Below are 25,099 nucleotides of genomic sequence, written 5' to 3' on the forward strand. Positions count from 1 at the left end.
AAAATCAGGCAATTATGAGAAAAGAGTGTAAAAATGACAGTTTAGTGACAGAACAGTCTCTGCAACAGCAGTAGAAACGATGAAGGGGTGCATTTTATGTATATTATTGCACTGAACCTCACACTCTTTTACCTACTTTTACCATATGTATCTACAGGTGACTAAAGGGAGGCACTGGCACATAACCTACCTGAGGTGACACATTTTTAATTGATGAAGACTGTATTTTTTATTACAGGTATAGCATACATATATATCATATTTTAAAAGTGACAAAGGTAAATAATTATAATTAGCCTTGATTTTTAATTTATTACATATATACTACATTGTTCCAAAAAGGATTTAAGGTAGTTCTATCATAAATAGTATTTTAGATACATCCTCTCTGATAAATTAAGAAAAGGCTCACAAAGATAATACTCTTTTGAAATCTCTTATTGACCATCATGTAATATCAAAGTGGTAAAGTGAATCATTAATGATATATTTAAGTAAATGTTAATGTCATGGTAAATAAAGTGACAGGCTCATCCCCAAATTCTGAACTACTATAACAATTCTGTACTATACACTTGGTATTCAATCACAGAATGTCCTCCCAATAAATCTAAATATCCAAAGCACCATAAACAATGCCTTCTGCGTGGCAGATTTTAATTCATAATTGAATTGAAGTAAGATTCCTTGGGCCATTAAGTGTTAAGTACAATAAAAATACATAAAAGCTCAGATTATATATAAAGAGTGAGACTATGTATAATAAGATGAGGTATAAGATCAGGTACTTCCTCTATATCATTTTATACAGAGTTGAGGACATATGAAATATTTGCTGAAACAAGGAGAACTAAACTCACTTAAAGACCAACATTATAAATTAAACAGTAAGGTGCTACTTTTGTATATATGAAAGATTTCAAAAAAGTTCATGAAAAATGTGTACTGTGAAAAAACCATGCATAGATTTTGAAAATTTTTGCACCAAAATAAACTTAAATTTTAATTCTATATTCCAAGAACTTTTTGAGATATCTTCATATTCAATAACTTAAAATAGAGTTTGCTAGCTAAGAAAAAAAAGACCTAAAAATTTTAGGGAGTAGAATTTTAATTGCACTGTAATAAATAGATATGGTATAGATAACTGGAAAAGTAGAGCAAAGATATTTAAATCAGAGGAAAAGGTATGTCTTGAAGAAGAAATATAAATAGTATGTTGGGAAGATCTCAACACAAGATTATCTTTAGAAAAAGTATTATTTCTTAGGAAAAATGGGGCAATGGGTAGAGAAGCTTTGATTACTAAGTTGAATAAACATTATGTAATAGGAAATTATTGTGGGTTTTTAAAATTTAGAAGTGGCACAATAACAGAATATATAAGGGAGATTAATTTGAGATATTCTTGGTATATGATACTAATATGCACAAGTTTGAATTTCAAGTGACTCATAAGTCACAAAATTACATAAATCTAAAAAGTAGGCTAGAGAGTAGGGCAACTCTCAGCCTAGAAATATGAATTGTGATTCTGAGTAGTCAAGTAGATAGATTTAGCTTCCTGGTTCTGGGTGCACTAGCTAACAATGGTAAACCACAGTGGAAGTTACACAAGAGAACGAGAGGTGAAATCTGTTCAATTAAAAATTCCTTGAGCCTCTGCTTAAATGGGCATATTACTTAGATATTTAACATATATAAATTACATTGTAAATAAATGTCTGAACATACCAATTGAAAGATAGAAACTGGTACACTGGGTTAAAAACATGACTCAATAAATGCAGTATTTAAGAAACTCACTTGAAAGTTACAGTACATGTAGGGTGAATGTAAAAGGTTGAAAAACGTATACTTTGTAAACATTAATCAAATGAAAGCATAAATGGTTTTATTAATATTAGATAAAGGAGACTTTAGAGAAAAGAAAATTACTAGGGATGGAGAAGGTCATCATATAATGAAAAAATGGTCTATACACTAAGAAGACACATCATTTTTTCTTTTTTTTTTTTTTTGAAAGATGAGGAGGGAAAGAGGGTGAGAGAAAGACTGGCAGCAGGCATCTGCTGGCTCACTCCCTACATGTCTGCAATTGCCAGGCGAGGCCAGGCCAATGCTAGGAGCCAGGAAATCATTCCAGGTATCTCACATGGATGGCAGGGACCCAACTACTTGAGCCATCAGCTGCTGCCTTTCAGGGTGAGCATTAGCAGGAATCTAGAATTGGAAGCAGAGCTGGGACTTGAACCTAGGCAGTCCAAAAAGAACTGCTAGTATTCCAACTGCTGGTTTAACTGCTAAACCAAAACTTGCTCCAAACACAGCAGTGTTACATGTGTAAGCACCAGACAATAGAGGTATAAATATGTAAAACAAAAGCTGATAAAACTGAAAGGAAAAATAGACCTATCTGAAATTGTTGTTGGAGGTTTCAAACTCCCCAAACTGCCAAAACAACCAGGTAGAAAATCAGCAAGGACATAGAAGAACTCAATGTGACTGTATTGCACGGGCTGACTCTTTCAGAATACTCCTCCCAACAACAGCAGGATACATATTCCTTTCAAGCACTCATGGGAGATGTACTAAGAGAAAACATGGCCTGGGTGGTAAAAGAAACTTCAACAGATGTGAAAGAACTGAAATCACAGAATGTGTTATATAACCATAGTGGTATCAAACTAGAAATCATAATAAACGAAGTGAGGAAAATCTTGAAAAACTTGAAAACTAAATGTAGCACTTCTAAATAACCCAAGGCTTAAAGAGGAAATCTCAAAGGAAAATTTTAAAAATACACTAAATTTTATGATTATGAAAATAGAGCAAATTAACATATGTGGGACACAACTGAAAAAATACTGAGAGAGGGAGCTCACTGCATTAATTACAGTAGAAAAGAAGACAACCTTAAATAAATAATCTAAGCTTCCACACTTTAACAAATTAGAAAAAGAAGAATAAGACAAATTCATAGCAACTAGAAGGAAGAAATTAACAAAGAGCATAAGTCAATGAAATTTAAAACAGAAAAACAATAAAAAAATCAATGAAACAGAAATCTGTTTCTTTGGAAAGATAATTAAAATTAACAAACCTGTAGCAATACAGACAGAAAAAAATAGAGAAGACAGAAATTACCAGTATGCAGAAAAGAACAGGCGATCTACTTACAAGTCCCCCAAACATCCAAGAAGTAATGAAGAACCAAGTCTGTACACCTAAATTTATATAGTCTATATTCCCAAAGTCGTACCTATGAAAATTGTATTCATAAATAAAAGCTTTAAAAGAAACAAAAAAGAATTATACACTACGACCAAGGGGAATTTAGATGCAATTGTTCAGTTTCTCAAAAAGCACAAAATGACACAACTCATTCAATATCAGACATCTAATATGAATAGATCCATAGAGCTAATAATTAATATATTATATAAATACTTATAAATTATATTAAATATACTATAATTAATAATTAATTATATAGAGTAATTAATTCCTTACTTACTGAAGGAAATTAAACTTTTAACTCAAAAATTTCAAAAAAGAAATCTCTAGGCCCAAATAGTTTCATTGTATAGTTCCACAAACATTAATAGAAGAGTTAACATCATCCCTACAAAATCTCTTCTGAAAAATAGAAGAGGAGGGAAAACTTCCCAACTCATTTTATGAGTCCAGCATTATTTTGATACCACACTCAGACAAAGACAGTACCAAAAAAAAAAAAAGAGAGAGAGAGAGAGAGACGATTATCCCCCTCAATGCTGGTGCAAATATGCAAATAGCCATAACAAAATATAGCCGACCATCTATATTTGTGGTTTCTGCACCCATACATTCAATCAACCACAGAATGGAAATATTAGTAAAAAATTTTATTGGCACTGAACAAATTAATTTTTTTTTCCTTATCACTATTTTCTAAGCAATAGAGTACAACAGCTGTTAACATAGCATTTACATTGTAAGTAATCTAAAGATGATGTATACTATACAGGGAAGATAGATGTAAATTATACACAGATATTACATTTTATACAGGGGACTTGAAGATTTGGGGGGGATCCTGGACCCACTACTCAAATGCCTTATATGAAATGACTCCCAGGGATGACTGAATTAGTGAGTTTAGTAGAATATAAAAAGAATTATACACCTCAAACAGTAGTTTTTACGTTGTGTGTGGGTATGTGTGCAAACTGTTGAAATCTTTACTTAGTATAGAGTTGGTCTTCTATATAAAAAGTTAATTAAAATGAATATTAAAGAAGAATGGGATGGGAGAGGGAGTAGAAGGTGGGACAGGAGTGAGGGAGGGAGGTTGGGTATAGGGGGAAAAACACTACATTCCCAAAGTTGTACCTATGAAAATTGTATTCATAAATAAAAGCTTTAAAAGAAACAAAAAAGAATTATACACTACGACCAAGGGGAATTTATTTCAGAAATGCAAGGTTGTTCAAAATTCTACGAGCAACATAATCTATCATATTAGCAGACTAAATAAGAAAAATCATGTGATTATAAGAAGCATCTGAAAACAATTCATAAAAGATATTTGGCAAAATTCAACAAATATTCATGATAAAATAAACCTTATTTAATCTAAAGAAAAGATAAACTGGTTTCATAAACATTTTTTAACTTTTGCTCTCTGAAAGATTCTGTTGGAGCCAGTGTTGTGGTATAGAGCATAAAGCCTCCTCCTGCAATGCCAGCATCCCATATGGATGCCAGTTTGTGTCCCAGCTGCTCCACTTCTGATCTAGTTCCCTGCTAAAATGGCCTGGGAAACGCAATGGAAGATGACCTGGTATTTTGGACCCTGCTGGCCCCATGGGAGATCAGGATGAAGCTCCTGGCTCCTGGCTTTGGCCTGGCTTAGTGCTGGGCAAAACAAACAAATAAATCTCTCTCTCTCTCTCTCTCTCTCTCTCTCTCTCTCTCTCTCTTAATAGGAAGATTCTGTTAAGAGATTGAAAAGACAAGCTACAGACCAGGAAGAAAGTTGAGCAATCCACGTATCTGACAAAGGACTCCTATCTAGAATATATGCAACACTCTTAAAGCTCAAGAGTAGAAACATCCAAATAATCCAGTTAGACTACAGACAACAGATATTGAAAAAACAATTGAGTCAAGAGGACTTAAAGAGCGTTGAACCAGCATTGTCCATTTTCACTATCAGGGAAATGCAAGTCAGAGATGCAATAAATCTTTAGACACATATTAGGCGAGGTCAGACAAAAATTAGTGGCTACATCAAGTGCTAAGAACGATGTAGAGTAACAGGATCTTTTATACACTGCTGGAGAGAATGTTTTATAGACTAATGTAGTGTAAGTTAAATGTGATGTAGCAATCAGAGCTCTAAGTTTTCATCAATAAAAATGAAACCTCAGTTCACACAAAAAGTCGTACATGGCAGCTTGTGACTGTAACAGAATAATAGGAAGGAAATGTCAGTGGTGACAAAATGGTTCTGTATTTTGCTTGTGGTGCTAGACACACATGTTGTACAATGTTTTTGTGCTAGTTTTGATACTGTATTATAGTTAAGTCATAACCATGAACTCTGGGTGAAGAGTACATAGAACCTCTTTTTTTTTGCAACTTCCTGCAAATCTATAATTATTTCAAGATAAAAGTTTCTTAAAATGTCTATAAATATGTATAAGTGCTGTCAATTTATACACATACAAAATTGCTCAGAAGCTGTGTTTCTTAGCTCTCTTTTCAAAGCTAAGATGATAAAGAGAACAATATAGGCTTTATCATCATTATGCAGCATTATTTAAATATACAATACTATATAAATTAACATGATGCCTATTCTAAACTTATCTATTCTCTGATAGACTATGCCTTTTTAAAAGTAAAGACCATTTTTGATTCTTTTTTTAAATTTTAAGTACCTAGAACCATTCCTCTCATATCATAGGCATCTAATAAACGTTCATTAGATGAACTTCTCAGGAGAGTCTCTGGTATTGGAGGCTTTGAGAGGCGGGCCACAAAAATGAAGCAACAGCTCAGCCTTTGGTGACAATCTTATTGTAAGAGCTTTCATTTTTACTTACTTTAAAAGCCTTGAGGGCCGGCATTGTGGTGCAGTGGGCTAAGCTACCATCTAGGACACTGGATACTATATCAGAGCACTGGTTGGAGTCCTGGTAGCCCTTTCTCTGATGGAGCTCCCTGCTAATGAGCCTGAGAAAGTAGCAGAAGATGGCCCAAGTGCTTGGACCCCTGTACCCATGTTGGCGTCCAGATGAGTTCCTGGCTCCTGGCTTCAGCCTGGCCCAGCCCTGACCATCACAGTCATTTGGGCAGCGAATCAGTGAATCAGCCATTTGGGATGGAAGGTCTTTCTTTCTCTCTTTTCCCCACCTCTCACCTGCCTCCATCACTCTGTCTTTCAAATAAATAAAATAAATCATAAAAAATAAGCCTCAGCCAGTGCTGTGGCTCACTAGGCTAATCCTCCGCCTTGCGGCGCCGGCACACCGGGTTCTAGTCCCGGTCAGGGCGCCGGATTCTGTCCCGGTTGCCCCTCTTCCAGGCCAGCTCTCTGCTGTGGCCCGGGGGGTGCAGTGGAGGATGGCCCAAGTGCTTGGGCCCTGCACCCCATGGGAGACCAGGAGAAGCACCTGGCTCCTGCCTTCGGATTCAGATCTGTGGCGGCCATTGGAGGGTGAACCAATGGCAAAAGGAAGACCTTTCTCTATGTCTCTCTCTCTCACTGTCCACTCTGCCTGTCAAAAAAAAAAAAAAAATAAGCCTCAAGGTTTCAACAAATAGGACTATCTGACCATGAAGGAAGAAAAAGACTTCTAATGCCAAAAAAAAAAAGGAGGTGTACACTGAGGGAATGATGTCAAGATGGAAATTTCAAAGGATTACAATTGTAAAAATATTGGACAGAAACTATAGTGAAAGACAGCTGCCTCCAACAAGTAGTAGAGAATAAGTGAACACTATTGTGTCTATGTGGGACACATGTGCCTGAAAAGAACATGTACAAAGAGGAAACAGCAAGTTTGATGTAGGAAAGAATTGTAAGCATATATAAACTTCCTTATGGCAACTTGTACTTGATTATTTTGTTAAAGATAGAAACACCACGTTTTATTGTGTTTTAAATATAATTGTGTATGACTTGTTAATTTTTCTTGAAGAAGACAGCAAACTTTATGGCTCTGCATGCAAAACTATGTAATATCAAAATAGCAATATCACTTTGATACACTGTCCTTGGGGAAAAATTGTTAAGGGAAGAACAGTCTCAATGTGGATAAGTTTGTAAGAATTGGTTATTAAGACAGGTTATGCTTCATGATCAGAAAAGATTGAATTTAGAAGCCTCCCATCATCTGTTATATTATATATTATGGTGGCTAGACATAAATGTGGAATGATGACAGTTAATCACACTTCTTCACATTCTGATTCTACAACCAAAATTTTCAAGCTTTTACTTAATGCCTTAATATTCTCAACAATGACACCAAACAGAAAAGGATGTAAAATCATTTGAAAATATTTTTTTGGAATACAGCAAAATTACACTGGACAGCTCAGAAGTAGATATTCTAAGCTAACATGTTGGAAGACATGGTAATCTTTCAAGTCTTCCATAAAAGACAGGGAATATACTTCGTAGTAGTCATGGATGGTATGCACTTTGAGCAAGCCAAGATATGAGAAACCTCTATTGCTCCATGTCTGCTAGAGTAACACACAAGCCATTTTACACTGTGTTCTCCAAACCACAGGCACGGTTGAAAGAACAAGGGGACTCACCAGTTGTAATCGAGTCGAGACTGGTGAAGCTGCTGTTGTTTTAGGAGCAGCTTTGTCTCTTGCTGGGCCAGCAGCTGCTGAAGGCGTTCCTTTTCAATTTCCAGTTCCATTTTCTGAAGCATCAGCTGGTGTCTTCTATCTTCTGAGAGTTGCTTTTTGACATCAGTCTCACTGGGCTGTTGTGCCCCTCTGCCATGCATAAGAGATGTCCAAGAAAGCCCACAATAACTGCATGATTCCTGATGTGTCTTGGAGTATTGAGGGGACATGTTTGTAAAATGGTTCTCATGAACACAGTCTGCATTTTCACAAAGTCTCCGATTACAACACTGACTCAATGCAGTACGCTTAAGGTGTGGACATTCCTGCATCCTCAATTCTTCTGGAGCAGCTTTGTCTGTTAGTGCTGTATCCACTGATTTTCTCCCTGGGGATTCATAATTACATGTTCTGGTCTCTGGTGGTACCCTCTCTAGACTCTCTTTGGGATGATGAAGAATTGGTTTCAAAGAGTTATTCCTAAACTCCATCAAGGATTCTGAAGCTGAGGCCTGGTTTGCAGACTTAGGTCTTTGCTTGGCTTGATAGTAGGCTTGTGGTTTGGCTACACTCAAGTAGGAACCATCTAGTTCTATAGATGAAGACCGGAGAGTGCTTTTCTTATTGGGCCTCTGAAAAGAAAAACAGGATCACTTGTTAAATTAGAATACAATGAAACAAGTATTTCTTTTGGCTTTTCAGAAATCAATGGTTTATGGGTACCAAAACAAAGCCATTTTGTCTTTCTTGAATATTAAATGACAGCATTCACAAAGCTAAAGACTTGCCACAAAACTGCATACATTTTCAAGCAATCTACATTTCAGTAAATCTCTATATAACAATGAGACAAAGTGTTGCTACATGCTGCTTCAGCAAAATCTTTGATGTTTTCAGGATTGCAAATGAGGGTTCCATAAAAGCAACTTTGAGAAAAGGCAGAATAAAGGTTAACATAGTGTTTACTTTTAAAGATTTAATTAAAACACATGAAGCCCCCTTAAGTACTCTCATTACCCATTATAGAGAATGAAATTGGATATAAAACATTTTACCTTATACTGAAAGGTATGTTACTACTAGAAATTTAATAAGTTTTTAACAAATATCTTTATGGGACACAGATAAAACCAACCATTTTCAACCAAATATAATGTTAATCAAGAGTAACTATTTAAATACAAAACATCCTTAATTTCTGTAATATTTCAGTTAAGTTATTCAAGTGACTATGGTTGGAAAGAATGCTGGCAGAAACAAGACAGTTGTAAATTACCTCTGACAGGTAATAGCAAGTGAGTTTTTCTAACATTTTAGCCATAAGCCTGTTCTATCAGTGAGAGGAAAACTTAGCCTGTACCAATGATTCTCAAACTTTTAGTGTCTATCAGAATCATCTGGAAGGCTTGTTAAACATGAAACTCTGACATCATCCTCAGAGTTTCTACCACTTGCTCTCTAGGGCAGAACAGAGAATTTGCATTTCTAACAAATTCCCAGGTGATGCTGATGTTGCTGATCTGGGACTACATTTTGAAAACCACTGGTTTATGCCACGGAACATCTCCATCTGCCTCACTATTGACCTCGGTCTTGAAAGGCTGAATTGTTATAGTTAGCTCTGAGTTTCTTTGATTTAGTACAACATATTAGCAGCTCTTCTTCATGTTTCAGAAACATGGTGTATTCAAATTCAAGCTTGTTATCCAATTGTAAATATTCTTGCTTAATGCAAATGTTTAGTGTGTTACAGATGAGCACCTTGCTCAGGAAAGTTAACACTTGATTATTGAAATAATAATGAAAGAAATTAATGTGGAAGAAAGAGTCCATACACTACTGGATTTAGGGGGGGTGAAGAGAGATACAACTCAGTAAGTGAATCCAGATTCTGGATTTATTGATCAGATTCTAGATTCAATGATCAGATTCTGCCTCAAGGATATATAAATGGCCCTTCAGTTTAAATATAACTACTTAATTAGCAAGGTAGGCTGTCCAAAGATAGATATGTTATCCCTAACAGCTGTTAACTCTTTTGGGCTGTCAGAGAATATCCTTTAATACCAAAGCTGAATGGACAAATCATCTACCTCTGAAGAGACACTATTTTCTTTTTTTTTTTTTAATTTTATTTATTTATTTGAGAGGTAGAATTACAGAGAGTGAGAGAGAGAGAGACAGAGAGAAAGGTCTTCCTTCCATTGGTTCACTCCCCAAATGGCTGCAACAGACAGAGCTGTGCCGATCTGAAGCCAGGAGCCAGGTGCTTCCTCCTGGTCTCCCATGTGGGAGCAGGCCCAAGCACTTGGCCATCCTCCACTGCCCTTCCAGGCCACAGCAGAGAGCTGGAATGGAAGAGGAGCAGCTGGGACTAGAACCCAGCGCCCATATGGGATGCCGGTACCACAGGCAGAGGATTAGCCTAGTGTGGCACAGCACCGGCCCCTGAAGAGACACTGTTTTCTAACCTGGACTCAGTCTTTACTGAAAGATGAAGACAAGAGGAAGACATTAAGATATAAAGAACAAGTCAAACTTCTGAAGGGTCGCTGACAGCTTCCACTCTCATATTCTACTTCCTCAGATGTTCATTCAAAGACTACTTACACTAACTCTTTACTTCCTTGCCATTTTCTATCTCTATCCAAGCAATCCAGAAAGCCTTCTGGGTAATTGCATAATATTAACCAGACAAGCAAAAATCTTTCTTACTCATCTATCTAAGCTCAATTAAATAATCTTTCACTTTTCAAGGAGAGTAGTATATAGACTAAGATAAGCTTATTTGATCAAGTCTATAAGACAAATATGACTTCTTCAGTAAAAGAATATACAAAAGAATATACTTATATATCATTTTTAAAAGTTCTATTTATCTGAAAGGTAGTGTCAGAATGACACAGAAAGAGAGAGAGAGAGAGAAAGAGAGAGAGAGAGAGAGACAGATCTCTTCCATCCACTGGTTCATTCCCCCAATACCCAAAACAGCTGGGTCTGAATCAGGAGGAAGCCAGGAGTTCCATCCAGGTCTCCCATGTGGGTGGAAGACACCTAAGTACTTGGGCCATCACCTGCTGCCTTCTCAGGCGTGTTAGGAGGAAGCTGGATCAGGATCAGAGTAGCCAGGGCTTGAATGAGGCACTCTTTTATGGGATGTGGGCATTCCAAGCAGCAGCTTAACCCACTGTGCCATGATGGCCACCCCACTGTTTTCTATCGCTGCTATAACAAATTATCACAACCTTTGTGTTTGAAAATAATACAAGTTTATTATTCTCATCCAGTCCTGGAGGTCAGACATTAGAAATCTGTTTCACTTGACTGAAGTCAAGCTGTTGGCAGGACTGAGTCCATTTCTTTTCTTTTCTTTTCTTTTTTTTTTTTTTAAAGACTTAGTTTTGGGGCCAGCACTGTGGCTGGCTAAGCCTCTGCTTGAGGCGCTGTCTTCCCTTTTGGGCACTGGTTTGTGTCCCAGCTGCTCCTTTTCTAATTCAGCTCTCTGCTTATGGTTTGGGAAACCAGTGGAAGATGGCCCAAGTTCTTGGGCCTCTGCACCTGCATGGGAGACCTGGAAGAAGCTTATGGTTCCTGGCTTCAGATTGGCCTAGCTCCAGCCATTGCAGTTATCTCAGGAGTGAACCAGTGGATAAAAGACCTTTCTCTCTGTCTCTAACTTTACTTCTCAAATAAATAAATAAATAAAATATTTTTATTAAAAAAGCCACCTCTTTCTAAAAAAAGAGACTTATTTTCTTTATTCGAATGCAGAGTTACAGAGAGGGAGAGACAGAGAGAGAGAACTTCCATATGTTGGTTCACTTCCCAAATGGCTGCAACAGCCAGGGCTAGGCTAGACTGAAGTCAAGAAGCAGGAGCCAGGATATTCTTTCAGGTCTTCCACGTGGGTGCAGGGGCTCAAGAACTTGAACCATCTTCTGCTGCTTTCCCAGGTGCATTAGCAGGGAACTGGATTGGAAGAGGAGCATCCAGGACTGGAACCAATGCCCATAAGAGATGTTGGCATTGCAGGCAGTGGCTTTAACCCACTGTGTGGCAATGCTGGCCTCACATCTGAGTCTTTTGGGGGACTTAAAAGTGGGACTCAGTTTCTTTGCTTTTTCAACTTCTATAGGCAACACAGATTCCTTGGTTTGTAGCCTTACCTACACTTTTTTAAAAAATTTATTTATTAAGGAATACAAACTTCAAAAGTACAAATTTAGGAATATAGTTATTCTTCCCACCATACCTGCCTTCCCACCCACACTTCTATCCCTCCTCCTCCTCCATCCTCCTCCTTCCTTCCAGTCCCATTCTCAATTAAGATTCATTTTCGAATGACTTTGTACACAGAAGACCAACTCTATACTAAGTAAAGATTTCAACCATTTGCACACACCCACCCACCCACACACAAAGCTGTTTGAGAACTAGTTTTACAGTTAACTCTGATAATACAACTCTTTCCTCTACTTTTGAAGTCTTTCACTCCAACTTCAGTTTCAATCATCATATTGCCTTCTCCTTTGACTCCTCCTGTCTCCCTGTCATAATGAATGTTTTCATTATATGGGGCTACTCTGTTAAGCCAGGATAATCTCCTCATCCCAAAATCCTTAACTCAATCACATCTGCAGGGTCTCTTAACAAAACCTCTTGGGCCATCTAAGTTGACACCCACAGGTTCTACACTTCTTCAAATGGTACTCATTGTTAAATAATTCACAACTGTCATGTACCTGGACTATTCCTAAATTTTGAGGTGATATTTACAGGTTCTAAGACTAGGACACAGACACGTATGTACTTTTGTGGCCATTATCCGATCTACTGCAACATTTTAAAAATAAGTGCTAATATGGCCAGTGCCGCAGCTCACTTGGCTAATCCTCCACCTGTGGCACTGGCACCCCGGGTTCTAGTCCCAGTTGGGGCGCCGGATTCTGTCCCGGTTTCTCCTCTTCCAGTCCAGCTCTCTGCTGTGGCCTGGAAGGGCAGTGGAGGATGGCCCAAGTGCTTGGGCTCTGCACCTGCATGGGAGACCAGGAGGAAGCACCTGGCTCCTGGCCTCGGATTGGCGCAGCTCAGGCCGCAGTGCGCCAGCTGTAGCAGGGGGGTGAACCAACAGAAAGGAAGACCTTTCTCTCTGTCTCTCTCTGTCTCACTGTCTAACTGTCTAACTCTGCCTGTCAAAAAAGAAAAGACAAAAAAGTGCTAATTTATAAATAATTTATATAGTTATCAAGAGACACAGAATAGATGAATTTATTGAAATCCCTAGCAGAAGAGGAAAAAATTCCCCAATTTACTTTGCAGTACCTAAAACTGTTAGCTTGATGGGTAAAAAGTGTAAACTAACAGAGATACACAGTAATACCATGCTTCCTATCCTTAATAAAAGAGGGCTTTTACAGTGAGTCTTGAGATTTTATTTGAGTTTCTAAAGCAATGCTAAAAGATTTAATTTAAATGAGAAGGAGTCACATGTGGAGAGAAGGCTTGGCCCTCTTCAAAGAAGAGGTGCAATCCTTTATAGTAAGCAGATGACAAGTTACAGAAAATGAAATAGTCTTAGGCAAAATTTTCTAATAATCTATCTTATAGAAATTATTGTTATTTTATGCTTAAAGGGAGGCTTAGTCCACATTAATCTCTTCCACTCTGAACTTCTGTAGTATTTAGTGTCAACACAAATATTTAACATTCATCATTTGCTACTTTGTAAAGTATCTTTTTATAAAATTACTGTACTTCAAAAATGATAGCTAAATTTGTAAAAGGTTCAGAAACTCAACTCAGTCATTTTTATGTCATTATATATTCTAATCCATGAGTTAACACATAATGATAGAAAACATGTATGATTACTCTATATTCTCGTTTTTGTTCCATAAATCATTTCCATTTGTACATTTTTAGGTACGGATGTATTCTACACTTCCTCAAATGGTACTGATTGTTAAACAATTCACAACTGGAAAGTATTTGGAAAATTTTCTAAATTTTGAGATGTAGTGAAGTGGAGTTATTTTGACACATGCTTTATTCAAAGAGAACATTGCTTTGTCAATCATATGCTGGGTGGCTGTGCATGTTTGGTATGCAGAATTCTACAATGGTTCCCAGGATTCCCACCCTTCTGGTGTATATATCTTCTAAGATTGTCCCCTCTTGAGTATGGGTAGGACCTGTGAATGTTATATTACATGGCAAAAGACTTTTCAGATGTAACTAAAATTCCTAATCAGTTGACTTTGAATTAATAAATAGGATGATTATCTTAGGTATACCTGACCTAACCAGGTAAGCCCTTTAAAGAAGGTCTGATCCACCTCCAAGCACTTCCAAAAGGTCACAGATTCTCCTGTTGGACCTGAAGAAATAAATTGCCATATTGTGAGTGGGCCAGTGGAGGGGGTCATGTGGCAAGGACTTCTGGAGCAAAAGGCAGTATATCTGCCAATAGGTAGTAAGTAAACTGGGCAACCATCATACAGACACAAGAAACTAACTTCTGACAACATCTGTCTGAACTTGGAACAGACCCTTGAGTTCCAGGTAAGAATGCAGCTTGACACTTCAATTGCAGTTTGCTAAAACCCTGGGCAGAAATGGCCTGGAAAAAGCAGTGGAAGACTATCCAAGGGTCTGGGCTCCTGCCACCCATGTAGGAAACCTGGATGAAGCTCATGGTTCCTGGCTTCAGCCCGGCCCAGCCCTGGCGGTTGCAGCCATCTGGGGAGTGAACCAGTGGAACGACAATCTCTCTCTCTCTCTCTCTCTCTCTCTCTCTCTCTCTGTCTCTCCTTCTTTTTCAAACTAATAAATACATCTTAACAACAACAAAAAATAAATTTAAAAAGACAAAATACCCTCAGTGGTCAACTCAACCAAGTTATGCCTAGACTCATGATTCACAGAAACTGAGATAACAACTGTGTGTTGTTTTAAACAGCTCTGACATGGTGATTTGTTACACATCAATGGAAAACCAATGCAAGACATATTTGACTTGCCTAAGTATTTAAGTTCCTTATCAATAATACAGGGATTAAACACAGCATCTGTCTCAAAACTGAGTGTGCTGATGAGAAAGATGGACAGTTATCAAGGGTGCTAATTTGTAAGGGTCCAATTCACAAAAGCAAAACAGATGAAAACAACTATATTTACTCAAACGTCTCTCTCTCTTTTTTTTTTTTTTTTTTTTTTGACAGGCAGAGTGGACAGTGAGAGAGAGAGAGACAGAGAGAAAGGTCTTCCTTTGCCGTTGGTTCACCCTCCAATGGCCGCTGCGGCCAGCGCACTGCGCTGATCTGATGGCAGGAGCCAGGTACTTATCCTGGTCTCCCATGGGGTGCAGGGCCCAAGTACCTGGGCCATCCTCCACTGCACTCCCGGGCCACAGCAGAGAGCTGGCCTGGAAGAGGGGCAACTGGGACAGAATCCAGCGCCCCGACCGGGACTAGAACCCGGTGTGCTGGCGCCGCAAGGCGGAGGATTAGCCTAGTGAGCCGTGGCGCCGGTCTCAAACTTCTCTCAAGGAGAACGTGTGTGTGTGTGTATGAGAGAGAGAGAGAGAGATCTCCAAAGGGTATGTTCAATTATAATAGATTATCTCTAACAGTTGTCTGAAGCCAGTAGGTTCAGTTAACTTCCTTTACTTTGCTTAGTTTCAAGTCAGTCTAGATTGAATTACTTGAGATAATAGAGAGGTTCTTCATCATTTTCTTTCATACAAAAGATATCAGCCTTACACCAATGTCCTGCACTGGCTCTTAGGACAATTAGGACAATTTTGATTATTAAAAAGCTAAGTCATGAGGGGGCGGAGCCAAGATGGCAGAATAGTGAGGGCTCGCACCGATAGTCCGGGAAAATTTAGTTTAATAAAAGGGGAGTTACGGTAGCCTCAGAAAAAGAACCAGGAAAATATTGCAGAGGAAACTCTCCTGGATTGAGTGGCTGTGAATCGGAGGACCTACTGGGAGAACAAGGTCGCCCACTGCACAGAAGCCGAGCCGCGGGAGCTGCAGGAGCCGCAGGGTCTGCGCGCCAGTGCAGGAAGGGGAGTGCATGTCACACAGATGCCAGCGGGGAGAGTTGGGACGTCCAGGGCTCTGAGTCCACACATCGGTGCTGGAAGGGGAGGTGAGCTCAATAACCTGAGACATTGGCGGGGAAACGGGGGTCAGAATCTACAGGGGAGCCGGAAAGTGCAGCAGACTCACTACTGGAAAGAAGGAAAAAAAAAGCTTGGGGGTTTCTCTCTCCGCCAACCTTGCAAAGGTTGCAAGGCTGCAAGGCTTGAGTTTGCAAGAGACAAAGAGCAGGCCCCCTCTCTGGATTTACATAACAACAGGGGAGAGCTAAGGAACTGAGTCACTACAATTCAGTAGCCTAGGCATCCCAGGGGGAGTCCAGAGGAGAAACGGAGCCTACACAGACTCTGGGTAGAAGCCAGAGACTGGAAGCTAAATACCATCAATTCTGCACAGCCGTGCCGTGCGGTATTACTTACCCCCTGAATAAAATAAATAAATAAATAAATAAATAAATAAATAAATAGAGAGAGATTTACCACGCATAACCTGAGGGTGTCACCTTTGCACACCCGTAACCAGGAAGAACCAAGCAGAGATCTCAGGCCACACCCATCTCAAGCCTCCAAGGCTCCTCCAACAGCAGGCAGTCCACTTAACACGGACACAGTATAAAATAAAAAAAAATTAAAAAAAAAAAACGCACAGTGATGAAAGAAGAATTAACTATGCAAGCAACAAACGCAGAAATCGAGGGAACAAGATCAACGATGACACTATGATGCCTCCAAATAAACAAAACACCCCAAGCCAAGATTATGAAGACGATGAGATAGAAGAAATGCAAGATACGGATTTCAAAAAATTTATGATAAGATCATTCAGAAGTTTTCAAAAGCAAATCCTTGAACTACAGAAATCCTTATTGGACAGGATTGAAAATCTCTCTCGTGAAAATGAAATTTTAAGGAAGAATCAAAATGAAATGCAGAAACTAGTAGAACAGGAAAGTGTGATAGTGAAGAGAAATCAAAATGAAATGAAGAGCTCAATAGATCAAATGACAAACACACTAGAAAGCCTTAAAAACAGAATGGGTGAAGCAGAAGAGAGAATATCGGACTTAGAAGATAGAGCACAGGAAAACATACAGTCAAACCAAAGAAAAGAAGAGGAAATTAGAAATCTAAAAAATACTGTTGGGAATCTACAGGATACTATTAAAAAACCCAACATTCGGGTTCTAGGAGTTCCTGAAGGCATGGAGAGAGAGAAAGGATTAGAAGGCCTTTTTAGTGAGATACTAGCAGAGAACTTTCCAGGTTTGGAGAAGGACAGAGACATCCTAGTACAGGAAGCTCATAGAACCCCCAATAAACATGACCAAAAGAGATCCTCACCACGACACGTGGTAATTAAACTCACCACAGTGAAACATAAAGAAAAGATCCTAAAATGTGCAAGAGAGAAACGTCAGATTACTCTCAGAGGATCTCCAATCAGACTCACAGCAGACTTCTCATCAGAAACACTACAGGCTAGGAGGGAATGGCGAGACATAGCACAGGTGCTAAGAGAGAAAAATTGCCAGCCCAGAATATTATATCCTGCTAAGCTCTCATTTGTGAATGAAGGTGAAATAAAGACCTTTCATGGCAAACAGAAATTGAAAGACTTTGTGGCCACTCGTCCGGCCCTGCAAAAGATACTTAAAGATGTGCTACACTCAGAAACACAGAAACACGGCCATCAATATGAAAGAAGGTAAAGGAAGAACACCTACCAGCAAAAGAGCATGGGAAGCTCAAAGCTTATACTAGAAAATATCTCCGGGAAAATGGCAGGGCAAAGTCACTACGTATCAATAGTCACATTAAACATTAATGGTCTGAATTCTACACTTAAAAGACACCAAAAAGGAAACCTCCTGAAGTGAAATGGACACTATGAGAAACGGTGACTTGATCAGCATAGCCCTGACTGTTAATGAACAACTTAATACATTATCCCTCTTAGTAGTTTTTTTGTCTGTTCTACTTAATATGACTGGTTTAATTCTGTAATTATCACACAGTTATTCTTAAGTGTTGAAAATTAACTGAAATGTGATCCCTGTTAAACATAAGAGTGGGAATAAGAGAGGGAAGAGATGTATAATTTGGGACATGCTCAAGCTGACTTGCTCCAAATGGTAGAGTTAGAAACATACCAGGGGATTCCAATTCAATCCCATCAAGGTGGCATGTACCAATGCCATCTCACTAGTCCAAGTGATCAATTTCAGTTCACAATTGATCATAATGAAAGGACTAAGAGTCAAAGGGAGCACATAAACAAGTCTAGTACCTGCTAACACTAACCGATAGAATAAATAAAGGGGAGAGTGATCCAACATGGGAAGCGAGATACTCAGCAGACTCATAGAATGGCAGATGTCCTAAATAGCACTCTGGCCTCAGAATCAGCCCTAAAGCCATTCGGATCTGGCTGAAAAGCCCATGAGAGTATTTCAGGCATGGAAAGACAAGACACTCTGGCAAAAAGATCTCTGTGAGTGAGATCCCAGTGGAAAGAACAGGTCTTCAAAGAAGGAGGTACCTTTCTCTGAAGGGAGGAGAGAACCTCCACTTTGACTATGACCTTGTCTAAACAAGATAAGAGTCGGAGAACTCAGAGGGCTTCCATAGCCTTGGAAACTCATGACTAGAGCATAGGGAGATTACTGATGCCATAGACAGGAGTGTCAATTGGTAAAGTCAACAACAGGAGTCACTGTGCACTTACTCCTCATGTAGGATCTCTGTCCTTAGTGTGCTGTACATTGAGATTTAATGCTATAACGAGTACTCAAACAGTATATTTCACTTTGTGTTTCTATGGGGGTGCAAACTGTTGAAATCTTTACTTAATGCATACTAAACTGATCTTCTGTAAAAAAAAAAAAAAGAAAAAGAAATTATCAATTCCCAACTTGACTCTCACAGGGATTAAACATGACAATAGGTCTGATCTGATTTCATCATCATTTAAAAAATCATCTATCATTTTTCACTTTATGTTTCTGTGTGGGAGCAAACTGTTGAAATCTTTACTTAATGTATACTAAGCTGATCTTCTGTATATTAAGATAATCGAAAATGAATCTTGATGTGAATGGAAGGGGAGAGGGAGTGGGAAAGGGGAGGGTTGCGGGTGGGAGGGACGTTATGGGGGGGAAGCCATTGTAATCCATAAGTTGTACTTTGGAAATTTATATTCATTAAATAAAAGTTAAAAAAAAATCAATTTGCTGTAAATGCAAAAAAAAAAACAGCTAAGTCATATAAACTTCTTGGATCATGTCTAATATAAGTTATGATTCAAAAATCACTTCCTATTATTTTTGCCACTGGCTTCTCTGTTTTGACAGTTTTTGAAGGCAGGGGTTATGTATATATCTCTTTATGTATAACTTGGGGGATTACCCATAGTACATTCTCAAGAAGCATGAGCTGCCTCTATCAGTTTAGGGAAAATTCAAGTTGGTTTTGTGGGATCACAGTAACTAAAGAAAAAGAAATCAGAATCCATGATTAGGCTGAATCATGTGTTACTAAAAAGGAGGAAGAGAGGAGAAATACAGAACTCCCTGTTAGAGTCTGAATATAAGAAATTAAGTTACTTTATTAGTGGAGTTGAAGACAGAGATACTGCCTCTGGGATTCATGGAAATAACAATGGGCCTGAATGAAACAGATGTGTTTTTCTTTCTAAAGCAACTACATGATTTCCATGTGATATGTACAAATATAACTTCTTAACGATGCCTTACACTACCAAAAAAAAAAAAAAAGCCTCATAGTGCTGCCTCTAGCATTTGAGTTTAAAGAAGATTTTGCAGATAACACTAACTTAGAAACCAATAGTTTTTTTTTTTTCAAAAATTGAGCTATAATTTGCATTAATAATTTTTAATTGAGGCACAATTTATAACAAAATGAAAAGATCTTAAATGGACAGCTTGATGACTTTTTACACTTGGCATTTACCATCATCCAGATCAACTTATAGTACATTTCCATCACTCCAGAAAGTACCTTTTTTAGTTAATCCCACCTCCTCAAACTCCCAGGGATAGCACCATTCTGATTTCTTTGACAATAGATTTGTTTTGCCTCTGTTTAATTTCATATAAACAGAATCATGGAGTATGCTATTCTTTTTGTGCCTGGCTTCTATAGCTCAACATAATTTTTGAGCTTCTTTGATGGTGTGTGTCTCAATACTTCATTCTTTTTTAAAAATCATTGAATAGTACATCATTGTATGAATATATTACAGTTTGCTCATTTATTCTCTTATTTAGGTATATTAGCTTTTCACTTTAAGGCCATTATAAATAAATCTGCTATCAATATTATTATAGTTTCTATGTTGTTAGACATGTATTTATATCCCTTGACTGCAGGGTAGGTATTTGTTTAACTTTACTGGAAATTAACAATAAGTTTTCCAACAGATTCAATCTATTTTAAATCTGATCAGCAAAGCATAAGAGTCCCAACTGTTCTGCATTCACACTAACACTTGGTAGTGTGTTTTAATTTTCAGCCAATCTTGGGTGTATCTAGTAAAACCTCACTGTGGTCTTTGCATTTCTTTGATATGTAATTATATTAAACAACTTTTCTTACATATTTGGTCATCTGGATATATTTTTTTTTAAGTACCTGCTGAAACCAAGACTTTTAAATCATTCAAATTAATTTTTTAAAAAGATTTATTCTATGTATATATGAGAGAGTGAGAGTGAGAGTGAGTGAGAGAGAAAGAGAGAGATAGAGGGAGAGGGAGAGAGAGAGAGAGAGAGAAGGGCAGAGACAGAGAGATATATCTTCTGTGTGCTGGTCATTCCCCAAATGTCTGCAATGGCCAGTGCTGGACCAGAACAAAGCCAGGAGCCAGGAGCTTGTTATGGGCCTCCCACATGGGTGCAGAGGCCCAAGGACTTGGGCCACCTTCCGTTGCTTTCCCAAGTGCATTAGCAGGGAGCTGGATTGAAAGTGGAATAGCCAGGACTCAAACAGGCACTCATATGGGATGCCAGCATTGCAGGCGGTAGCTTTACCTACTAGGCCATAACGCTGGCGCCTGAAATTAACTTTTTTTTTTAAAAAAGCTTTTATTTATTGAATGCAAATTTCATAGATACAACTTTAGGAATATAGTTGTTGTTCTCCCCATACCCACCCTCCCACCCCCACTCCCATTCCACTTCCTGCTCCCTCTCCCATCCCATTCTTCATTAAGATTAATTTTTAATTTAACTTTATATACAGAAGACCAATTCTATACCAAGTAAATATTTTAGCAGTTTGCACCCACCCACACACACACAATGTATAAAGTACTGTTTGAGAACAAGTTTTGCAGTTAATTCTCGTAGTACAACTCATTAAGGACAGAGGTCCTACATGAGGAGTAAGTGCACAGTGACTGATGTTGTTGCTTTAACAATTAACACTATTGTTTATGACATCAGTGATCACTCAGGGCTCTTGCCATGAGCTGCCAAGGCTATGGAAGCCTTTTGAATCCACAAACTGTCAGTATTTGGACAAGGCCATAAGCAAAGTAGAAGTTCTCTCCTCCCTTCAGAGAAAAGTACATCCTTCTTTGACAGCCCCTTCTTTCCACTGAGGTCTCACTCACAGAGATTCTTCATGTAGGATATTTTTTGTGACAGTGTCGGCTTTCCATACCTGAAATGCTCTCATGGGCTTTTCAGCCACATCCGAATGCCTTAAGGGCTAATTCTGAGATCAGAGTGCTACTAAAAGCGATTGTCATTCTATGAGTCTGCTGTGTGGACTGCTTCCCATGTTGGACATTCCCTCCTTTCTGAAGTTAACTTTAAAGGACTGAAGATGGGAATTGAAAAATGAGAGTCAAGGATGACCTTTATGCAAATTTTTTCTGATGAGAGAACTTGGCTGTAAATTGTCATCTTTACCAACCATTGAATGCTTACCATGCTCCCAGAATAATAATCTTGTCACTTAGGTTATTGTTAACACAGAGCTTACCATGTACTATGCTAAATATTTTACTATGCTAACTCAATATATTATTGTTAATAACAATTTGGTAAGAGTTTTTATAACTACCATTTTATAGAAGAGAAATGAGGTTCAATGAAACAACAGAAATCAATACTATGTGTGAGATATGGGACTATGTCTTCCTCCTAATCCTAGTCTTCCATTATTCAATATTGTTGCTTTTTAAACTTCTTTTATTTGAAATACAAAAAACATAGAAAAATATATAAGACAAATACAAATAGCTGAGTAAATAACCATAAGGAAATGTCCATATTAGCCATTAACCAAGAAATAAAATACTATTTGTATCTAGAAGACCCTTCATGACCCCATGTAATCAATATCTTCTACTTCTCCTGCCAAAGAGAATAACTTCTTTGCTTTACTCCTTTGATATTTAAAAATAAATACTAGAGTTTAGTTTTACCTGTTTATTTTTAAAGTATAAATGAAATTATGTGATACAGAAGACCAATTCTATACCAAGTAAATATTTTAGCAGTTTGCACCCACCCACACACACACAATGTATAAAGTACTGTTTGAGAACAAGTTTTGCAGTTAATTCTCGTAGCACAACTCATTAAGGACAGAGGTCCTACATGAGGAGTAAGTGCACAGTGACTGCTGTTGTTGATTTATAGTCTTTTGTGTTTTTCTTCGTTCAACCAACATTCCATTTGTGAAGTTAATCCATGCTTTTTTTTTTTTTTTTTTTTTTTTGACAGGCAGAGTTAGACAGTGAGAGACAGAGAGAAAGGTCTTCCTTCCATTGGTTCACTCCCAAAACGGTCACTACTACCAGCGCACTGCACTGATCCGAAGCCAGGAGCCAGGTGCTTCTCCTGGTCTCCCAACCGGGTGCAGGGCCCAAGCACTTGGGCCATCCTCCACTGCACTCCTGGGCCACAGCAGAGAGCTGGACTGGAAGAGGAGAAACCAGGACAGAATCCGGCGCCCTGACCGGGACTAGAATCTGGGGTGCCGGCGCCGCAAGCAGAGGATTAGCCTGGTGAGCCGCAACGCTAGCCAATCCATGCTTTTGTAAATAGCTGTAATTTGTTCAGTTTTTACAACTATATAGCAGAGATTAGCAAACTTTCTGTAAAGAGCCAGACATAAATTTTTTTTTGGCTTTGAAGACCATAAGTTCTTTCTCAGTTACTCAGCTCTGCTTTTGTAGTACAAAAGTGAGAGACAATAAATGAACAAGTATAGCTGTGTTCCAGCAAAACCTTCTGTATGGCAACTGAAATTTGAATGCCATGTAATTTTCTCATTTCGTGAAATATTCTTTTTACCCCCAATATGGGTTGAGTAGGATTTCTCTCCTTAAAACTCATGAAAGGTGCTTAAGTTCTAATGTCTTAATGTTAATGGTTGCTGGATTAAGAGTGGAGATTTGATCTAATTGTAGAGTCCCAGAGGTGAGTTAGGTGGGAGGTGTTTAGGTCATTAGGGACTTGCCCTTGGAGGGTGGTTCTCCTGAGGCAGTTGGCTATTTGAGTTCAAGTTCAGCTTAACTGTTTTTTTTTTTTTTTTCTCTCTCTCTCCTTCCTGGTTCACCATGTAATGGTACCTCTGTACCCACCATGACCAGTCTCCACACATGCCAGTCTATGTGACTGCCTGAACCTGTACTATAACCTCCAAATTGTAAGCAGAAATTATTATTTCCAAAACCAGCTCCTCTCAAGTAGTTTAGTTAAAGCAACAAAAGGCAGACGAATACACCTCCCAACCATTTACAAATGTAAAAACAATTCTTAGCTCATGGGTTGTAAAACACCATGCAGTGGTATGGGTTTGACCAGTGGTAGTTTGTTAACTGAACTTGAGGACTACATTGAATATCCTTCAGTTAAAGAATTCAACGAATGCTAAGATACACTTGGAATCCAATATGAAAACTGAACAACATGCTTGAGGTGTGCTATTTCCAGGCTTTCTATGTAATGACAATGAGTTGGATGGAGTGCTTAATCAGAAATGATCAGAACGACTCTGGGTAGAAAAGCTTGCAGAACAATACCCTTAACAAGAAAAACAAACTGCATAAAATGTATTTGAAAAGTTTAAACACGAAAAGGATCTATAGATCACAATAAAAATGTACCGTAATCCTTACCTATTAGAAGCGATTTTTGTTAATGCAATCCTTGAATTAGTATGCTATGGATCCACAGCACAAAAGGAAGATGAGGAGAAAATGCAGGCATTTTAGGCTTATGACAGAGTTGGAGCATAATGCTTTTTTTTCCTCACATGAAAAAAAAGAACTGAGTGTTACTTTGTGAAATACCATCAACAAGTAAATAATGGTGTTTCATAACTTTCTGTAAATCATTTTTATGGTCCTCGCCAATCTCTCTGCTAGACAACTATAAGGGGAGAGGAAGACTAAACTGCAGTAATTATTTCTTACAGCAGGTTGTTATTAACTTTGGATGCTTAGGAAGTGATTATTTCCAACGCATTTATGAGTTGTTAACCACAGGATTAGTCTATAGTACTAACAGGTCTTATTAGTATTCAGCTCTCTGAAGGCAAGTAATAATTTTCCTATCCTGGCAAGCACCCTATTAACAATACTCCAAGTCCCACTGATAGCCTTATACAAATGAAAATTTCCATTTTGTAACTTCAAAATTCCCCCCTCTACTCTTTATTGTACTGCGAAGTCAGTAGTTTAAGACCTAGAGAAATACTTCTAAAGGTAACCACTGAGTGTGGGATGGGTTATTGTATTTCCCAGAGTCTTTGGAGTTCATCTGGAATAAGGTGCAGAATGGCCGGCTGCATTTTCATTACTAAGCACACACGGACCAGTTGTCAAGCAGACAGAAAATTCGCAATGCAACAGCTGCACTGAGTGCCTTGCCAAAGTCTCATCCCAAAGAAATGTTCATTTTCCCCAGTGCAATTAACTCCTATACTGGCAGATTTTGTTAGAAGATCATCAAGGTAGATTACCTTCCAGCATTATGAACTAAATACTTACAGGTGTTATATCATCAGCTATAACTTACAAACTTTTGCATTTAGCAAGACATCCAGGCAAATGAATCATCTAATTTATGAATTATTTATAAGAAATTCACAGCATGCTCCTGGCGT

General features: G+C 38.2%; 1 protein-coding gene across 11 annotated transcripts in view; it reads right to left on the reverse strand.

Annotated features, from left to right (window-relative positions):
• Nucleotides 1-25,099, reverse strand: part of KIAA1328 (KIAA1328 ortholog) — a 336,489-nt gene that overhangs the window by 122,589 nt on the left and 188,801 nt on the right. For all 11 annotated transcript variants that reach the window (XM_017344119.4, XM_002713504.6, XM_089305780.1 and 8 more), the window contains one exon: nt 7,816-8,486. In XM_017344119.4, the coding sequence (XP_017199608.4) occupies nt 7,816-8,486 (671 nt within the window). The remainder of the gene's footprint in view (nt 1-7,815; nt 8,487-25,099) is intronic.

Source organism: Oryctolagus cuniculus, chromosome 10 (assembly GCF_051225735.1).
Source record: "Oryctolagus cuniculus isolate XC-2025 breed Fujian yellow rabbit chromosome 10, ASM5122573v1, whole genome shotgun sequence".
NCBI classification, from domain to species: domain Eukaryota; kingdom Metazoa; phylum Chordata; class Mammalia; order Lagomorpha; family Leporidae; genus Oryctolagus; species Oryctolagus cuniculus.